We start from the raw sequence: 21,143 nt of genomic DNA, 5'->3' as shown, positions 1-21,143 counted from the left end.
ATTGCACAACCATCAATTAGGTGGCGATATGCACTAAGCATGTAAACGACCATTGAACAAAAGAAGAAGAAAGAAACAGCATGGCGCGCTTTTTCTTAGCGTCTGTTTCCATAGCGACTCGTCGATTCGTCGCTCTGTTGAGAATGTCTTGAGTCTTAACCAGGAACATACTCTGAGTTGAATGAACTAACTCCCGGACGAGTTTTTGGAACCACATACCTCGAGTAAGCAAGGTTTGGGGTTAATCAACCGAAAGTTCAGGGTTTAGCTGACGGTAAGTTTTTTCCGTCTGGTCAAACGCATAACCCCTGCTGGACATTGTGCTGGAAGCTCCAGAGGGAGACTGTACCAGTATCCCCCTCCTTTGGGTGCACCCTTCACTCACACCACACCACTCATTCATATCGCAGAGATCTGGCTGGGATTGAACCAGCAACCTCTGAACCCATGAGGCAGTGCTCATACCCGTGAACCACAGATCTCTTGTGTGGCCACATGAGGGAACTACTACTTCACTGTTCACCTGTAGGTTTCAAATAAAGTGTCAGATAAAGGCTTTAAAGCTGTGGTGTAGTGATTGTGTCCAACACACTGAGGTAGGATTTGAACCCACGACTCCAATGCATCCATGTGTGCGATTAACATGTGTTTAGCCACTAGCACCACTGTGGCTTTCACGACGTGTGCTGGTGTTTGAGGCACTTTGTGGGACATAATGGAATATGCGAGATTTTTAACATAAGCTATAGTGGGATTTGAACTCAGGACTCCAGGATTGAAACCCAACACTTTACCTACTGAGCTACTGAGTTTTTGTGGTGGGCATACTATTTAGTAAATATGGTAAAATATACAATAAAAAAGACTTCCAATAAATGCAGAATTTGAACAAACCACAACCACAACTATTTATATCTAAGTCACTGAATTTAAAGAGTTAATTTTTTTTAAAGTTTTTTTTCTGTATATGTAAAACATGTTGAAAGCAATAATGTATGTGAACACCGGACTCCACATGCAAAACAATTTGTATTAATTTCATATGTTGGACAATTGAGCTGGACATGGCAGTTACTTTTTATTCTCAATTTTTTTATAATATTAATATAAAAATATTAGAAATTGCAGGATTTGAACCAGTACTCTCAAGTATGAGAGGTTTCCCATGTTCAGCACACAGTAAATTTAAAAACAGGTGCAAAACAATTTGTATTAATTTCATATGTTGGACAATTGAGCTGGACATGGCAGTTACTTTTTATTCTCAATTTTTTTATAATATTAATATAAAAATATTAGAAATTGCAGGATTTGAACCAGTACTCTCAAGTATGAGAGGTTTCCCATGTTCAGCACACAGTAAATGTAATCATTGGAATTGTTTTCGTTAAGTGTTTCTCTTCCTTTCAGTCCTGCAGATATACTTCATGTTCACATGAGGGAGCTATCAAACGTGCCTTTCCTAACCATTGCAGCTTTGCTATAAATGCTGTTTGAGTCTGCGAACAACCATACGAAATCATTGCATAACTGTGAACATTAGACGATAAAAATAACTTTAAATGAAAATAAAAAAAATACATCTACCTTACCAACAGATAAATCACTCAAAAACAGCCCTGGACGATATGTTGTCCCGTATTTTATTTGTTTGTATTTTGGCCATGTGGCTTCCAGTTCAAACGATCAGACATTTTACCCATCATTAAAGAGACAATCTGAGTCCATTAACTGCTAGATTCCGTGTTTATCTGCTGCTCGAGATCCTGGCAAAATTATAGATTTATTTTAACATGTATAAAGCCACACATTTGTGTCCTCCCACCGATTCTCCTCTTTCAGTTTGGCGTCTCGTAATAAATGTGCTACACTTACTGACCACAAGAGGGAGCCGCTGATCACCTGTTTTCACATGTCTTACATTCAACGAGCTAAACAGGGATTCTGCTTGAGTATGTAAATGTGAAAGTAAACTACACGTTTAAGTAATGAGTTAGGGACTAAACTTGAAGTCATGTTCAGTCTACTGGCACTATAACACGACTCGTCTGGTGGGAAGGTAGCGTGCAGTTTGTCGTCCGCACCACTAGGGGCGCAAGCGGACTCTGCCTCCGGCGAACTGTGCATCATTGACAGCATGACACCTGACAGCAGTGTCAACAACAACTTAAAACCGTTTTACAGCCATGAAAGTGCAGATTCTGCCCATGACAGCTCAGTGACAGACTCTTAATGTGACTCAACAGCACATATTTCAGGCCAGAATGAAACAAAACCATCATATACTGCGATAAAGTGCATGAATCGAGGATGTCACGCGACTCGCCTGTAAGTAACTTCTCTTGTAAAGTCCCTAGTACTTATTTAGCTGTCTTCATTTTGTATCTAAGTCATTATTTAAGTTTGTATTGAAGTATCATTCTTCTGATATGACAAAGCAGGTTTTTAATGTGCTTGCTGGAGTATTTAGGTGATACTGCTCTTTATTGGACACACGCTGTTATTCTCTGTTTAAAAGTCTCAGACTAATACTTATTAGTAATTTGACAGCTAAGCATGAATGAAAGCAGTGAGATCTGTAATGTAGGTTTACCACAGATTTTGTTTACATGTTGGCTGTTTTGCTAAACTCCAGTGTCAGACTTTAAGAATAGCCCAAGTTAGTTGTTGCATTGCCTTGATAATATGAATCTGAAGTAGCGATTCCTATGAAGCGTATGAAGTATAATAATAACAAAAAGTGTTGTTTATCTGATGATATTGTAATGTGTAATTCGTGTTTGTTAATAGAGTCAGTTTGTGACAAATGCTATTGTTCCTGTTAATATGCTATGTGTGGATCACACAAAATATGTACATTTTAGGGCAGCAGATGTCTGAATATAGATTCTTAGCTTTATTGAAACGTAAAGATTGTATATCTTTTAAGTTTTAAATGTTTAAAGGCAAGAAAATGTAACTGATGTCCACATTATCTATTTTTAGAGATTTATAATGCTTTTGTACATACAGTATAGAGTCTTTGTTTATATATGTCTTTCCTCAACAGAATAAGGCATGTGTTTGGACTATATAAAGGTCTCGGACATGTGGATATTCACCGCAATGATGGACATCTGCTCATGGACAGGTGAATATAATTGATAATGTGTTTTGTTGGGTACTGAATGTGTAGGTTGCCATCATTTTCATTTTGAAGGGTGACACCTTTATGAAGCAAATGATGGCAACCTAAATAGGTGGGGAAGGGACGGTGAATGTGAAATTGTATACAGCCAAATATTTTTTTTCCGTCTGGTCAAAAGCATAACCCCTGCTGGACATTGTGCTGGAAGCTCCGGAGGGAGACTGTACCAGTATCCCCCTCCTTTGGGTGCACCCTTCACTCACACCACACAACTCATTCATATCGCAGAGATCTGGCTGGGATTGAACCAGCAACCTCTGAACCCATGAGGCAGCGCTCATACCTGTGAGCCACAGATCTCTTGTGTGGCCACATGAGGGAACTTCTACTTCACTGTTCACCTGTAGGTGAGCTGTGAATTTCAAGTAAAGTGTCAGATAAAGGCTTTAAAGCTGTGGTGTAGTGATTGTGTCCAACACACTGAGGTGGGATTTGAACCCATGACTCCAATGCATCCATGTGTGCGATTAACATGTGTTTAGCCACTAGCACCACTGTGGCTTTCACGATGTGTGCTGGTGTTTGAGTCACTTTGTGGGACATAATGCAATATGTGAGATTTTTAACATAAGCTATAGTGGGATTTGAACTCAGGACTTTGTGATTGCAGCTCAACGCTTTGCCAACTGAGCTACTGAATCTCAGTGGTTGGGACTTTATTTTTGTTGGTAATATGATAAAAAAAAAACACCTTTGAAACTATAACTTTCGTAATGCTTGGATTTGAACCAAGAGTTTTTTTGTACCAAAGGTAAACAATTACTCTCTGAGCCACGGGTCTCATGGTGTATTGGCTTTTCTTTTGTGTTTTTGCTTAGATATATTGACCCTAATTGTTATTATAATATGGAGCAGTGGGATTTGAACCCACAAGTGTAGCTCTTCCGTGCACGTGATTAACATGTATCTAGCCACTTGTGCCACTGTGGCTTTCACAATGTGTGTTTGCATTTGAGGCACTTTGTTGGATTTAATGCAAAATGTGAGATTTTTAACATAAGCAGTGGTGGGATTTGAAATCAGGACTTAATCTCAGTGGTTGTTTTTGTATTTTTTGTTGGGAATATGATAATAATAATAAATAAATAAAAAAATTGAAAATATATAGCATTAATAATGCTTGGATTTGAACCAAGAGTTTTATGTATCAAAGGCAAACAATTATCCTCTGAGCCACAGGTCTCATATCATAGCATATCAATTTTTCTTTTGTGTGTGTGTTTTTTTTTAGATATATTGACCCAAATGGTTATTATAATATGTGGTGGTGGGATTTGAACCCATAACCATAGATTTTCCATGGATATGATTAAGTCACTAGTAGCACTGCAGCTTTCACGTCAAGTGCTGGTGTTTGAAGCACTTTGTTGGATACTTTTAACATAAGTAGCAGTGGGATTTGAACTCAGGACTTCACAACTGAAAGGCAACAATTTACCTACTGAGCCACTGAATCTTGGTGGGTGTGTGTTTATTTTATTTGGAAATATGATTAAAAAAATAACAAGCTGTAATATAATAATAAATAATGTAACAAAACTAGCCTAACTCTTGGATTTGAACCAAGAGTTTTATGTACAAAAGGCAAACAATTATCTTCTGAGCCACAAATGTCACAGCACATTGGCTTTTCTTTTGTGTTCTTGTGTTTTCGTGTTAGATATATGGACCCAAATTGTTATTATAATATGCAGTGGTGGGATTTAAGCCCACAGCTTGAGGGCATTTGTGTGTGCGAGTAACACGTTTAGCCACTGCAGCTTTCTCAACAGGTGCTGGAGTTTGGGGTACTTTGTTAGATATAACGCAATACATGAGCATTTTAACATAAGCAATAAGTAAATATAGTATTTACTCGTTTGGAGTGTTTGGTTAGGTTTTAGAGCCATAACAGAAAAAGATGCTCAAGATGCAGAAAACGCTCAAACAGAAGAAGTCACAGAAACTCCCGATTCCTGAAGCTCTTATCTTCTATGAGACTGAGGAGTGTTATAGCCAGTTTAGTTGTTTGATGCTGTTGTAGTGCAAGTGTTCATCTCACATCAGGTTAATATACATATATGAGTGCCATGTGTGACACAACTGTTGCTGATACATCAGGAAGATCACAAGGATATGAAAAAAAAGTTAATTTCCTTCAGGGACAAATAAACACCATTTAACTTTTAATAAGATTTCAGACAAGGAGAAGCTGACATATATATACACAGGCCAATGGTTTTCCGGCTGTTCCTGGAGTCTCCCCAGCACTGCGGTTGATGTCTCCTATATTGAACACCACTGGACTGAATTTCCTCATTAGCTGATGTCCATTACCTGAGCTGAGTATGTTCAATAAGGGAAAACATCTAAAATGTCAAATCAAAATGTCATTCTTTTAAAAGCATTTTATATGTGTAATAACACAAAACATTATGTGGTGGATGGATGTAAAAAAAAAGGTTAAACATCACAACTTTTTGGTAATGTCATCTCTCTAGCAATTTATTATTTCAAGTTACAGTGCATAGTCTTCTTTCACTCTATGGTCCACATCAGGAGGTGAAGGTGGTCGCACATTATTGTTATCATTGTTAATGACCATAACGACTTCACCCTAGGCTGGAAGAGTGTGTATAGGCATTTTTAAGTAATACATTTGTTAACTGTCTGCCAGTTTCCTAACAACATGAGAACGAGCATATACTATCCCAACTGTTTTAAACACTCAAATCTGCATAATTCACACACACACACACACACACACACACACACACACACACACAGTGAAATATATCACACACACACACACACACACACACACACACACACACACACACACACACACACACACACACACAGTGAAAACAGACGTGTATGCTTTTCTATGTTCCTCCACATACTCAACTTACAATGATTATTTCACATGGGGAAAATTAATGCAATAGAATTCTGATTCACACATTTTCTATGCATTGTTACTGCCACAAGTCTTTCACTAACCTGCCCTCTTGTGGTAAAATATTGCAAGTGCATTTAACTTATGTAAATAATATCAAAGCTTGAAAGGCTTAAAATGCGAGAGAAATCAGGGACCAGTGGCATAAGCATAGCCACCATGTTAAAAGTGTTTCTTAAGAACTAGTCTGACTGACTAGAAATTAGCCAATGGGTAGTTAATTAGTCTTACCTTTCAGATTTAAATGAGACACATCTACCTTTTTGTGTAACTGATTATGACCAGTAAAACAGATAACTTGTAAGACTAGCCTAAGCAGTTTACCAAGCCCGGCCCTGAATGATATTCTACATCAGATGAATCATATTTAGCGACAGCAGGGATGTTCACACGCATATGTGCTCCAGTTTTGACCGAAAGGATCAGCAGTGAATTAGTCTGGTCTGGCTTGTCGAGTGGCTGTTCAAACTTGCTGGCTGACTGGAAATCAGCACACCGCGCTTTACAAGGAAACTTCGAAACTTCTTTACAACCAAACCGGCGTTTTTATACAAATCTAACAGTATAAACGACGCTATTTATACGCACCAAAACGCCGTGAAATACGGCGTGTTTTTACGCGGTTGTTAAGACATTTTGACTTAAGTTACCGCGGCGATATGACAGTTTAGAATGCAGCAAAAACGGAAGTAAACGCTGAGTGCATAAATCTGAGCCGTTTGTTTTTCTTGTCCTGTAGCTTCGTAAGAGTCAAACTGTGAGTGTTGACCTGTTTTTATACAGTCTATGGTGTTTACGCGTTAAACCTTTGACGCGTTTCGTTTTTAGTTTTTTGTCCCTTATGGCCGCTCTTACATCAGCTCTTCTAGTGATGCGCCCTCGTGCGCTCGCGACAGACTCGAGTTTGCTGCTGGCACTGGCAGGACTGACGCAGCGGTGCGTATCGTTACCTGCGCAGCTCGAGACACTGTTCATATGTTTGACAACACAACACCCGCGAATATCTGCGAGCCTTACGTCTTGTGTTTTATAATCTGCTCCTGTGTTCTCAGGTTGGTTATAGACTTGTTTTCTCTTCAGATTTAACGGTGGATTATGTTCACGTTAACAAATGTGTTATAACTAGACCCTCTAGGTAAGTTACATAAATGTGGTATACACTTGTGCACGTCTAATATTGTGTACATTTAAAGAGTTTTATTTATAAAGGGACGTGTCCGACAAACCCAAAAGAGCACGTAATAGAAGGTGCATAACGTTAGTCCAGACTGTGTCTACAATTTTGCGGTTGGAGATAAAAAGCTGTGCAGAAGGATATATAGACAGTAACGTTACAGGCCATCTATGGTCTATACAGATAGGTACGTTTAGTAACAGTAATGCCAGTGTGCACAAAGAAACTGAAGGATATACAGACAAATTAGAGTAATTACCAGCCATGTGTGTATTTTCAGGAGTTTTCTGCAGGACAGTTGTTTGTTTATGTGTAAGCTGTTTTATTCAGAGGTTGCTCAAATGTGTTTTTAACAGGTGTTTGTGTAGTTCAGTGGCTGGTGGGGCGTCCATGGCAGAGGAACCTTTAGTCACCGCAGGGAATAACTTCCCACTGGATTACAGGCAAGAGCAAGATGTTACGTGTTCCAGACGGGACTCTCATGGGTGCTTTGTGAACCCCTGGACAACATGGCAGTTCCCCTCCTACAGCACCATCGCTCGCCTGTTCCTCACAGAGAAGAACAACAGTAATGTTCCCAGTGCCAAAGAGGTGAACACACACTCATAAGAAATGCATTGAATCAGCAGTGTGGAATTTAAAATGTCACACAAAGGATATTCCTGAGCTTTAAAACATTGATTATTTAAATAAACATTTGACAGAATAAATAATTAAATAATTAGCAGAACTAATTAACAGAACAAACATTTGATTATTTTGTTTAGGTCTCTGGAACTCTGGGTATAGAGGATTTTAAAGTATAAAAATGGCAGCTAAGTGGCATATAATATTTAATTATATGTTACAAATTAATTCGCTTTGAATGGTGAAATATTGTTTCTAAAGGAACATAACTTCAGTATACTGTTACACTAAAATTATACATTTATATGTTTATATTTTAAGTCATATTGAATTTTATATTTATACATTTTATGTTTAGAATTACATATCGTGCATTTATTTAAAAAAAAACTAAAACTAAAAAATGTTTTTGTGTTCTGTCTTAAGGTTCTTGACTGTGAGTTGCCGATTCAGGAGCCATATTTCGTGCAGAGGCCAGACCAGTGTGGGCAGACAGGCCCATCTGTGAGAGCGACCTGGCTGGGTCATGCCACTGTACTGGTGGAGATGGAAGGACTGGTGTTTCTGACTGACCCCATGTTCAGCCAGAGAGCCTCTCCAGTGGCATTCATGGGCCCAAAGCGTTACCGTGACCCGCCTTGCACCATAGAACAGCTTCCTCGCCTGGACGCAGTGGTGATCAGTCACACACACTACGATCACCTCGACGCAGACTCTGTGGCAGCTCTGAACGCTCGCTTCGGTTCCAGTTTGCGCTGGTTTGTGCCGCTCGGGTTGGCCGAATGGATGCAGAAGGCAGGCTGTGAGAATGTCACAGAGCTGGACTGGTGGGTAGGAAACCGCATTCCCGGGCACGACAATGTCACATTCTTTTGCACACCAGCACAGCACTGGTGCAAACGCACTCCTGTGGATGACAACAAAGCATTATGGGGAAGCTGGACAGTCGTAGGCCCACATTGTCGTTTCTTCTTCGCTGGAGATACGGGATACTGTTTGGCATTTAAAGAGATTGGAAAACGCTTCGGACCATTCGACCTGGCTGCCATCCCGATTGGAGCATACCTGCCCAGGTAAGACTGTAAAGAACAGTTTGATTCCTAATCTAGTTGTCAAATAAACCTTATTTGATATTATGAATGTTGTTGGCTCCTTGATGAATTACTTTTGGTCCTCTTTTGTCAGAAAAGCAGGTGTGTATTTGAAGTACATTAATGATATAACTTGTGTTCTTAGAGGAATCATGAAGTCTCAGCATGTGGACCCTGAAGAGGCTGTTCAGATTCACATGGACATTCAGGCCAAAACATCGCTGGCCATTCACTGGGGGACGTTTGCTTTAGCCTATGAGGTATGAGCCTGTCTGTCTCTCCCACACGTTCATTCTCTCAGTGTGAATGGCCTCCACTGAGCTGGCCAGCTGTCACTGCTCTGATTGTGTGTAATTGTTGTCCAGCTGTGCTTGGGGAGTCCAGTCTTTGTTGTTGTATTGCGTCAGGCTTCACTGCTGTGCCTACGCATTCATGCTTCTCTGAGGGAGAGTCTAGCCTGAAGAAGCATTTAGACATTTTTGAGCAGGTTTTCCAGATTAGAGTTCAAATAGTTAGCTGATTTAGTCAGCTTAGAAAACTTGTTTTACTGTGGTTTAGGATTAGGTCTTGTTATGCATGTTATATTTATGTTATTCTGAGGATTAATAAGGGGAGAGAACACATTTTTGGGCCTTTGTTTAAGCTCTAGGTATTCAGTTAGGATTAGGGATGTTTTGCAGTTCAGGCCCTTTACAAAAGTTTTTTTCAGTTTATTTAATTTTTTTTAAATTACAGTAGAAAACAGTTAATTTAAACTGTAATTATATGTGTGACCCTGGAGCACAAAACCAGTCTTAAGTCGCTGGGGTATATTTGTAGCAATAGCCAAAAACACATTGTATGGGTCAAAATTATCGATTTTTCTTTTATGCCAAAAATCATTAGGATATTAAGTAAAGATCATGTTCCATGAAGATATTTTGTAAATTTCTTACCATAAATATATCAAAACTAAATTTTTGATTAGTAATATGTATTGCTAAGAACTTAATTTGGACAAATTTAAAGGCGATTTTCTCAATATTTAGATTTTTTTGCACCCTCAGATTCCAGATTTTCAAATAGTTGTATCTCGGCCAAATATTGTCCTATCCTAACAAACTATACATCAATGGAAAGCTTTTTATTCAGCTTTCAGATGATGTAGAAATCTCAATTTCGAGAAATTGACCCTTATGACTGGTTTTGTGGTCCAGGGTCACATATTTCACAGTATTACTGTTTTACTGTATTTTCGCTCGCATAAATGCAGTTTTGGTGACCATAAGAGACTTCTTTCAAAAAAAACAAACAAAACAAAAAAAAAAATATATATACATAATTTTACAGATTTCAAACTACATGCTGTTCTGTTCTTTTCTCTCTCTCTCAGCATTATCTTGACCCTCCAGCATGTTTGCGTGAGGCTATGGTGAATCATGGATTGAATCCAGATCTGTTCTTCATTCTTCATCACGGAGAGTCACGGAAGATCAACCACAAGGACACATCCTAAACAGAAACCCAGGAAGTATGCAGACACATATATATGATGATGCTTTACACAGGCTGCATTTTTATAAATTATTTTACAGCTGCAGATTGTGCTGATCCAGTGGCTGGACTCTGGATTTAATGCAATACGAATGTTAAAAAAATTATTTCTATATTGATTTAATATAATTTGTCACTTAAAATATCATGCTGTGACCATAATAAAAGAACATCTGAATTTAACCTCTGCTGATTGGAATAACATTGGGCAGGTGAGATCTTACCTGAGGACCTAATCAGTTGTAATCGCTCATAAGATGCAGAAGAACCAAACCTTAGGAAATTCACTTTATTTGCAATTGTTTAATAACATCATTCCTCAGATAAAAATGCAATATTACAGGAATATACAGCAGAGATTAATTTAAAACTTCCTGTCAAGAACCATACAATCTAAAGATATTTTTTAGTTTTTATTTACTGGTAGCGTGCGTTATAAGCAAGACACACTCTGTCACCAAAGACAGACTGACAGATACAGATACAAACTGTACAATCACTTATTTACAAATCCATTTTTTTGTTGGTTTTTTCGTTTCACTTTTTTTTTTAAAAATAGGAATAGAAAAAGTGATTGAATCTTCAGATTTACGTAGCGTATTCTTTTTCAAATCCAAATGAAAGAATGATGAAATGATGACAAAAGAGTCTCAGCAAAAGTAGAGGAGGGAATGACAGACCATGCAGACGTCTCACAGAGTTTTCAATAACACCTGGGGTCTAAACTCCATTAAATAGTCCAAAATGTGAATGACCTCTGACGGTGTTTCGTGAGAGACCTGAATGGTCAGCACTGATGCCTTCGAATTCTACCAAAAGCACGACACGCATCTAATTTTAATTCAGCTCGTTAATCTAACAAACAGCTCAGGACCTCAAGACTACACTTCCCGTCCGCACCGTCAATCAAAACTATAGAAGCTGCTCGTGTGGTCACCGAAAATAAAGCAACTGAGACGATCCGCTCAAAGATTCCTCCCTTCGTGAGTCTTACAGTAAGTGGTTAAACGTAAACCGAATCACCTCCGACTGCAGGAGAATAGTGTAATGCAGATTCGGGTTACAGCCTCTATAACAGAAAGAATTGCGGACTGCATCTGTAGATGAGTGAGCATCAAGGAATCGATTCCCTCAGTCCTGCCACCCATTAGAGAAAAAGAGACCCAACAAATCAAGCCCAGAGCTCAACGCCATCAAACAGAGCATTACTTCCATCTCTGCAGAAAGAAAGCAGGATGTGGTAAAGAATAAGTTGTTAAAACGTTCACTCATACATGGAGATTTGTGCAATATAGTAACTCTCTGAGCTCCTCATCATAATCGTTACCGTTCCGCCCATCTTCTTCTGTCTCTGGTGCTACATTCGCTGGGTGGAACTAGAGGCGGGGAAATGCTTCTCAAAAACCTCAAATTGGTTCATATAAATGGTTTTGCATTTCCCTTCCCCAGAGTTGGGGTTTTGAATGCATTCAGTGCACTAAAAAAACACTGAAGAGCTGTCTCACCTACTGCAGGAGACGGCCTGAACAAATCTGCATTATTTATCGTCCCACCTGTGGAAATCAAACTGGCAAGATTGACGTTTTGAGCTTAGGGCGAAATTAATATTTACACGACAGCTAAAATCTATGCATAAATTAATCCTTTACTTGGATTATGTGTACGACGTGTCCAACTAAACGTGGTTTAAATGTGCAAATTGTGATTATTGCATCACCACCTTAGCTTTTAGTTTATCATTAAAACTCGTTAACGCACTACATTAACTTATAATATCAAATTAACAGTCATATAGAGATACGTGCTACACAAAGGTTAAACCAGAGGGCAGACATTGCACCTGTCCAGGCTTTCTCTGGGTCAAAGGTCAACCCCACGGCACGTTCCTTCAGTCTGACACATGCAGAATTGGCATACGAACACGCACGAACCCAGAAACACCGAACGGCCCGAATGCTGATGCTTGAACTACAGACGTCCTTAATAAATCCACTTACGTTTTGTGTTCGTGCATTACTGGGTTTATCCAAATAAAACAAACACTAAAGATTCAAAAAAAAAAACAGTGCGGTTTAATGTGTTGTGAACTTTAATGGTTGTAACAATGCTGCTCATTTGCTATAGATAGTTTACTTTTTTCTCAGGGGTTTATATTTCCAAAAATGTTCAGCATTATATGCATTTAAATGCATCAAATATATTCTTTTTTTTATTGGGGAAACTTGTGCACGCTGCTGCTACAGATGGCAAACCGAAATACAAGCCACAATCAATCAAAGTCCATCAGGAGAGCAACCTACACTTGCCCTGCTGAAATGTCATCCGTTACATCACCAACATTCCCTCCAACCAGTGCGAAATATCTCAACTTCCATCTGATAAATAGTTCTCATATATTAAAATATAGAAAATAACTTCTGATTCTCTGAGAGAAGAAAAGCTACATTACAACCATTTGGGCAAAAACCTCACTGAGCAACTAATAAAATATTCAGTCAAATATTTGGTACATTTCCCCAAGGCCTAAGCAGACAGCTCTCTGTGTTCATTCATTAGCGGTTTCATTCAACACAGGCGCTGCTTTTGTGTCATGAAAGCTCGTGGCTTTTCCACACTGTTCTATCATGTGCAGGTGCTCAGAGGGGAACTTGATGTGTTGATCTGAATAAAGCAGCTGTGAAAAAGCCCTCGGATTCAAAATCACATGATTAATCTCATTACACTCCTCCCTCAGCAAAAACACCCAACCATCCTGCTTAAAAACAGGCCGTACGAGCGGAGTTTCGAAAGGAGCTACTGCGGTGAATATGAATGATTTACTCTATATTTCTCTATCATTTAATTTCTATCTATACGTAGTCACTACATACATTCTCAAACACGGTTGTGTGTAGCCATTTTAACCCTGACATTCAGCAGATATAGATGAGTTTATATGGTCTCTTCTCATGTGTTAATTCTTTTCTATAAGTCTATAAAAATATACAATCATTGGCTAATGAAGGGAGAGGAGGACTCCGTCTTAGCTCGATTCTTTAGACTCCATGCAAAAATTCAAGCTTAGCATCCAAATCCATTATTTCCAACCTAAATCTCCTCACCGAACGCAGATTGTCCATGAGATTTGAGAAATGAAAGGGGATTTCTAATGTTTCCGCTTGCAGCCTCAAATAATAGCGAGAATTAACGTGCATGACCAACTGTTCACCGGCGCACGGGTGCCGTAAAAAAAAGCCTTCACTGTGATGTCTGCTGAAGAAAGGACAAGGAGGGTGAGCGAATGAAAAGATAAAGGGGGAAAAAGCGAGAGTGAAAGAGAGAGAGCTGCTCTTGCGTATCATGCACCTTTCAGCTGAGCACAAGATATGCAAAATCATTTTCACACCAACGAGCCGCTTCTCTCCTCCGTCTGTATTTACACCTTCGCTCCTCGTCATCAGTGTTTCCTCAATGTTTAAAAATGAAAACAACAAAAAAATAATTACTCAAAACGCTTGGCACACCAAAAGAATCCTCATGCAGAGATAATTGAAACCAACAGAAGAAAAACATCGAACCAAACTGACCTGCACAAGATTATTTCAAAATACTCAATACTCAAATGCACCCGATTTCAAGTATGACAGGTTTCTTCAATTTAAAGTTTTGTAACTTAATACACAACAGTGAATATATATCTCTCTGTATCTTAGATTTTTGTACAGCTGTAGTTCTGAAGGAAACTGTTGTACAGTCAAAGTTATTGCATTGTTTTTGCATATCTTGTGGTATGCAAGCACATACGCATGCACTCACGCACTCATCCTGCATATACTAACACGAACACCACACAAACGCGCTCGCACTCTGCATATGCTAAACACGGAGAAACACGTACACAACCAAGGCCTCGAAATATGCCTGGGGCAGCCTCACAATGACACATGGCACGTGTGTGTAGGTGATATGAGGGTGTGGTGGCGGCTTTGGAACAGAGCAGGTGGGTTCTGGCTACATTTGTCACGTTTTTTCACAAGCTTTGCATCATCCTCAGAGCAGAGACCTCCTGTAAACATTCAGGAACTCAATCAATCAATCAATCAATCAAAAAAAAAATAAAAAAATGGCACAGGACTGGAGACTTCAGATCGAATGCAATGTTCGAGGCCTGGAACCAAACGCCAGGACGCTCTATAGAAAGTGAAGAGTCAGCTAGAAAAAAATAGTCAATTATCTGTTCATACATGGAAAGAGAAATTCGTATCGTCTGAAGTAGTGTGCAAAACGGTGACAGAACTTCTAACCCGGTCTAGTGTGGCACAAACAGAGAGACGCCTGGAAGTGGATTGGTCAGGTTTCTCATGTGTTTAGGGGTCGCACTCCATCCCGTCGACACATTACCAACACAATGCTAACGCTTCAACACCTTATTTGCATAATAGATCGTAAGTAGTTCTCTGTGTCTGCCGAACTGCATGGAAACGGTGAAACGCAGCAGAAAAATATCCTTAACGATAATAATAATAATAATAGATCAATAATTGTATGATGATGACACTGCTGATGTTGGTACTTTCATAATGATGGTCATATATTTAGCCCTGTGTGAACTACATTAGAGTTTTTTTTTAATGATGCGCTACCCAGACATCCCTGAATACTCCACCCTTCCTCTCCTCAAAGTGCACCTTTACTGACCTTCCGAAGATCTGCTGTTCCGTGTCGAGCAGGTGGGATCATGACAGAATCGCAGCTGTTGGCTGAATGTTTCTGGAGATCAGCAGTGTAGAAACGTCAGTAGTTTCAGAGCAAATGTGAGTCCGACCCAACAGCAGCCATGAGAGCTGTCAGTGCTACCTGCGCCCAGGTGAGTGACACTGCTCATTTACAGCTTGTGAGCTACCAATAAACATTGTGAGAGAGACCGAACCCCCTTCACCTCTGACAGGAATAAATAAATAAATAATTGTTTTTGTGTGTCTGTAAGAGGCATTAGATTCACAACACTGCATCTGGCATAAACATCTTAAACGCCTTCAATAATAATAATAATAATAATTTAAGAAAAAAAACAGCATCCATCTGTGTGCAAACAACATAAACACTAAATGCTGGAAAATAAAAAAGGAAATAAAACCTGAAGCAGATCTGGAATAAAAGGCCACTGATGCAATGACCTGTACCTTGCACAGCGAGCAGTTCCCTGAAAGCCGTAACGGTACACAAGAAAGAGAGCAATTCAGAGAGTTCAGTCTTCCGCTGATAAAAGGAAAAGCTATGTGCAGGCTTAACTAGAGAAATCAAATCATCAACTGAACACAAAAGAAAGCCGTAAAGGAGAAGTATGACGTGAGGGCGCTTGCAGACGACACTTCTGAAGAACGGATGGATGGAAAGGAAAGAGAGCCGCTCCAATGTGTCCCTCTGAACATCTCTCGAACCCGTGACGGCCCCCGGGCGGCAAATTCCCAACACGGCCCTCAAGATCCACCTGCTCGGCACCGAGCGTCCACGCCGATGCTGCGGCTTTCGAGTCCTACCGCCACACACGGGTCAGCGCAAACTCCCACTGCCTGAGCAACAACAGTGCATCTTTTCCCTTCATTCCCTGCTCGGTCAGGGTTTCGTTTCCTTACTGCAATCAAGGTTGTGAGAACTGTGAGGCACTTTAGAAACACACACAAACATGTACACACGCCTACTCGCTCGTGCTCTTGCAAACACGGACAAACTAAAAACCAACTTGGTCTCAGCTAAGCAGAATGGCCTTATACCCCTACGGTAGGTACACGCAACAGACGGGTCAGACTGCAGGACAGCAGTGTCCTCAGAGAGAGCTGGGCTAAGACACAGGAAGTCCTCCGTTGCTGCTGCTGTTCCCCCTACAAACTGGTCACGCACTCCATGTCCTCATCCTCCTTCAGAGTGCTGTTCCGCTGCCCCTCCACCTCGGAGCGCTCTAGCTCCGCCCCCAGCAGCTCGTCGGAGCCCGTGGCGGTCGAGAGGCCCAGCGCGTGGCTGCAACGGGACTCCTGCAAGCCAGTGTCTCTGCACTGCATGAAGGGTAGCAGGTTTCCGTTGGCGTTGGGCGGCGCGTTGGCGTTGAGAATGTTGTCGGCAGCGTTCTCCATCTCCTCCATTGTCATGTCGCAGGCATCCGCTAGTTCCTGCTTCGCTACCTGGATGAAGGAAGGATCCTGTGCATAGCGACCCAAACCCTCGGATATCAACACCTGGGCAAAGAAAGAACAAGAACTTTTCAACGCTTTATACTCTTAAAACTAAAGGTTCCTTGAGGTTGTTTTTGCAGTGATCCCATAGAAGAACCATTTCTGCCGTGAAAAGTTCTTAAAAGAACCATTCTTTACTTAGTGTAAGGAACATTTTGATAAAACATTTTTTTTTGTCTATAGAAGCTTTTGTGCGATGGAAAGGTTCCATGTATGCTAAAGATTCTTCCTAAAACCATCAATGCCAATAAAGAACTCTTGTTTTTTGTGTAGTGTAGGTAAATATGGTATATAAAAAATTGTACTAAACACATAAATATGCAAATAAACACTTAAAGGGATTCTGTCATTAATTACTCACCCTCATGTCGTTCCAAACCCGTAAGACCTTCGTTCATCTTCAGAACACAAATTAACATATTTTTTATTAATCCGAGAGCTTTCTGACCCTGCATAGACAGCAACACAACTGAGGATTTCAAGGCCCAGAAAGTTAGTAAGAACATCATTAAAATAGTCCATGTGGCATCAGTGGTTCTACCTTAATATTATGAAGCTACAAGAATACTTTTTGTGCGCAAAGAAAACAAAAATAACGACTTTATTCAACAATTTCTTCTGTTCCGCGTCAGACTTTGGCGCGTTCACGACAGTACCACGACAAGGCGCAGATAGTGGTGGGCAGAGCAAGGCTTTGTGAAACACTGAAACAGTCGAAACAAATGTGCTGAGGCTTCGAAACAATTCGACACCCGTCTCTCATTTTCAAGTATTGCTCTGAAACAGCATTAACAACGAATCAGTTAAGCAAAATGACAAATTATAACGTATATGTTGTGCTCGTCATTCCACTTGGGGGAGTGCTTAGTGTGCTCGACTGGCATGTTGTCAGAGCCTGTCACTTTAGGTTCAAATCAAGGGTGAAGCATGTACTGTATATAATTATAATAAATATTTAAAAGTTGTGTTTTTATTGTTCTGTTCTTGTAATGTGTTGTAACATATCTCTGACAATTGAATGAACTCTCTGTGAATAAATGTTACTTTAGTCATGAAAAAATTAACATTAATAAAAGACATCAAGCCACAACGTCTGCCATTTTTTACATATAAAGATTTTTATTTAAAAATATTAATTGTTCTGCTGCATTAACTTCACTTTTATACTTTGTGGGAGTTAGGTTGAGACAGATGTGCGATTGTGTGGTTTGTTCTCGACCCTGTCGATCAAACGCAGATTCGGGTCTCGAAACACTTGTGAAACGCCCCGATGCTTTGATTCACCTTAGTCAAGTGACATGGATGTTTCGAATCACACTTCGGAGCAGTGTTTCGAAACATCTGCGCTTCGGGATCTCGACACTGTCGAAATGTCAGTTTCGCGTCAGCCAGCAGCGCATCTGGGTTCTACGTCAGAACACCGGGTCCTGCATAAGCAGCACCACACGCATGTGTCGTGGTACTCTTGTGAATGGCAGTGGAGACTGACATGGAATACGTTATTTTTGTTTTCTTTGTGCACAAAAAGTATTCTTGTAGCTTCATAACATTACAGTTGAACCTCTGATGTCACATGGACTATTAACGATATCCTTACTAACTTTCTGGGCCTTGAACGTGGTAGTTGCATCATGTCTATGGAGGGTCAGAAAGCGCTCAGATTTCATCAAAAATATCTTAATCTGTGTTCAGAAGATGAACGAAGGTCTTACGGGTTTGGAACGACATGAGGGTGAGTAATTAATGACATTTTTGGGTGACCTATCCCTTTAAATATGTATTTTTGTATGTTTTCTATCCACAAGTCTGAAGATGACAAGTTTTGCAATCTAAATAGCCCTAAATCTCAAAAATGATCAGTGCAATGGTTTTGCCTGTAGTGTCTTGCTTTAAGAAAATGCAGCTTACGGCCTCCACGAGGCTGCCGGCGCTCCCGTGTGACAGGGATGTGGAGTTTCTGCGTGTGACCGGAGGAACCGTGAGGGACACGGGTCGCTGCGTCCTCTGCACACTCCTGCTGTTATTGCCGTTACTGTCACTGTACCACGAGCTGCAGTTCACAGACGGCATGCTGCTGTTGAGTTTCTCGTAAGATCCGCTGCCCTCCAGCCGCAGAGACGGAACGGGCTGGTAGCACGGCCCTCCCCCGCCGCGGCCGCTGGGACTCGCAGGAGGTGTGGAGCACAGACGCGTGAACAGCGTCGGAGAATGACTCCGTCTCAGCAAGGGACTCAAACCTGCCACAGCCAAAGCCTTTGAAAAACACAAGATGAATAAGTGAAAAGACAAAAAAAAACTTTGTCAAGCATGTGTGGGTGTGGGTGCGCGCATAAGCTCACCTGATGATGCACTAGGTGCAGTGGTAGTGCTGTTTTCTGAGAAACATCAGGTCTGTTATGTTTTCTCAAACACTCTAAGTGAAAGGAAGACCGTCGACCTGTATTGAAAAGTAAATATGCACTTGACTTCAGCGTCACATTTGAAGCAAAACTAATGACTGTACTGACTTGTATTGTGAATGTGTGCGAGTATGTACCCAGTGCAGTGGGGCAGAGAAATGCCCGTCTTCGTGGAGACTGCCACGGCCTCCTCTCTTCCCCTACCTCTGCCTCCACCATTGGAGCCAATTGCTTGCTCTCTTCATCCTGAAATTCCAGCCTGCACCCCGCACACATACATTCAAAATATTGAAATATTACTCTTTCTAGGAGCCTGAATCTCACAATACTGTCAAGTCGGAGTCAAAATATATCCCCCAAAAAGAATAAGAAATTATATTTTGCAAATGTTGAAAAGATTTTCATTTTTGAAAGAAGTCTCTTATGCTCATCAAGGCTGCATTTATTTGATCAAAAGATACAGTAAACAGGAATATGGTCAAATATTATAACCATTTAAATTAGCACTTTTTCTATTTGAATATATTGTCAAATGTAATTTATTTCTGTAATGCAAAGCAGAATTTTCAGCAGCCATTACTCCAGTCTTCAGTGTCACATGATCAATGTTGAAAACATTGCACGGCTAAATATTTATAAATATTTTTTGATAAAGAAAGTAATTTTTTGTATTATTTTTAATTTATTTGAAATAAAAATATTTTGTAACATTATAAATGTATATTATAATGTTTATTGTCACTTTTGATTAATTTAATGCATCCTTTCTGAATAAAAGTATTTAAAAAAATATTTCTGACCCCTTTTTTTTTAATTGAAATTGACTGAATTTATACATAATGAATTCATATCAAATGATTTCTGTTTTTAGGACCATTATGACCACAGCACTACAGTACAGCTGTTTGAAAGGCACAATTAATATGAGGGGGTCAGATTTGGCAACTTCTACTAAACCATTTTTACCGATTTATAGAAAGAAAATTAGCTAAGCATTAAACTGTATCTCCCACATTCCTGTGGATTATTGTTGTATTAAATGTTCTGATGAATTAAAACAGATGAATGCAGTATTACATGTCCATTGAGAGCATGGTCTGATCTCTCTCATCTAGAAATGTTTCATCGTACGTCTCATCTGTAGATGCTTCCTCTCGCCGTATTATAGGGAGACGACTGTCACTGGAATCAGAGCTTCACAAAACACACAGGTGAACCATAAGCATATTGCACATCTTTAGCATCTGAAAGGCTTCAGAAAGTGAGGAAAGCTCACCTATACAGATAACAGCGGTTACTCTCTCCTCAAGCTCTCATAAGGCTATTATAATGTGAACACAAACAACTATAGCAGCTTAAGGTTTGATGATGTCTAACAAACCTTACAGCACAGTTTTAACTGGTTGTGTCACATTACAGAAGCACTGCTATTATTTTTGCATAGAAAACTTATGATATTAGATTTAAGAGGAGAAAAAGTTTGTAAAGGGGCACTTCATAAAGACTGGAGCTCCACTAACAGAAATAAGTGCATATCCCGCTCCCAGGATTGTGCTGCATCTGTTTGCACAAAAAAAAGTAGTATGTCCAGTTTAATAGCTGTCAGAGCTGCTTGTGAAATTGATGCTTCTGTATTTTGGTCTAAATGAAGAGCCCCTCCAGTACAGCCTGGAAATGAGCAGCAGGATGAGCTTCAAAACAAACAATTCCATGGCCTAGCAGAGCGGTTCTCAACTGGTGTGTCACAAAGAAAAAAAATTGCAACTAACCATATAAACTTGCTTAGTAATGATGAACAAGCTACCAGTTTATATTACAAAATAAATAGGCTTATCTTATTTTGTTGACGTTAAAGAGGCTGCAGTCAATCAAACTCGGTCAGCAGTGTTCTTTTAGTATTACTACCATGTTTGTTAATATTTTCAATTATCTTTTTATAATTTCAGTTATCATTTTAAGTTTTAGTAATTTTGTCTTTTTTTTTT

At 39.8% G+C, this 21,143-nt stretch overlaps 2 protein-coding genes across 3 annotated transcripts in view; one reads left to right on the top strand and one right to left on the bottom strand.

Moving 5' to 3' along the window:
* Positions 1–6,573: 6,573 nt before the first annotated feature.
* LOC107694176 (N-acyl-phosphatidylethanolamine-hydrolyzing phospholipase D-like) lies at positions 6,574–10,727 on the top strand. Of its 2 annotated transcripts, none has more exons than XM_016493797.1 (5): positions 6,574–7,061; positions 7,656–7,890; positions 8,353–8,999; positions 9,163–9,277; positions 10,390–10,727. In XM_016493797.1, the coding sequence occupies exons 1-5, from the start codon at positions 6,967–6,969 to the stop codon at positions 10,510–10,512; spliced, it is 1,215 nt and encodes a 404-aa protein (XP_016349283.1). In that variant the 5' UTR covers positions 6,574–6,966; the 3' UTR covers positions 10,513–10,727. The 2 variants fall into 2 exon arrangements, with proteins under 2 accessions (XP_016349283.1, XP_016349284.1); XM_016493798.1 differs by having other exon boundaries at positions 7,005–7,177.
* A 375-nt stretch (positions 10,728–11,102) lies between these two features.
* The window catches only part of LOC107694143 (voltage-dependent L-type calcium channel subunit alpha-1C-like), a 132,931-nt gene continuing 122,890 nt past the window's right edge, over positions 11,103–21,143 (bottom strand). The window contains 5 exon segments of the mRNA XM_016493748.1: positions 11,103–16,762; positions 18,668–19,012; positions 19,099–19,196; positions 19,296–19,417; positions 20,236–20,352. Of these exon segments, the coding sequence (XP_016349234.1) occupies positions 16,412–16,762; positions 18,668–19,012; positions 19,099–19,196; positions 19,296–19,417; positions 20,236–20,352 (1,033 nt within the window). The 3' untranslated portion in view covers positions 11,103–16,411.

Source organism: Sinocyclocheilus anshuiensis, unplaced genomic scaffold (genome assembly GCF_001515605.1).
Source record: "Sinocyclocheilus anshuiensis isolate Anshui unplaced genomic scaffold, SAMN03320099.WGS_v1.1 scaffold1003, whole genome shotgun sequence".
In the NCBI taxonomy this organism is placed as follows: Eukaryota; Metazoa; Chordata; class Actinopteri; order Cypriniformes; family Cyprinidae; genus Sinocyclocheilus; species Sinocyclocheilus anshuiensis.
Note: the sequence above shows the minus strand (reverse complement) of the source record. Positions and strands in the feature narration are given on the sequence as shown.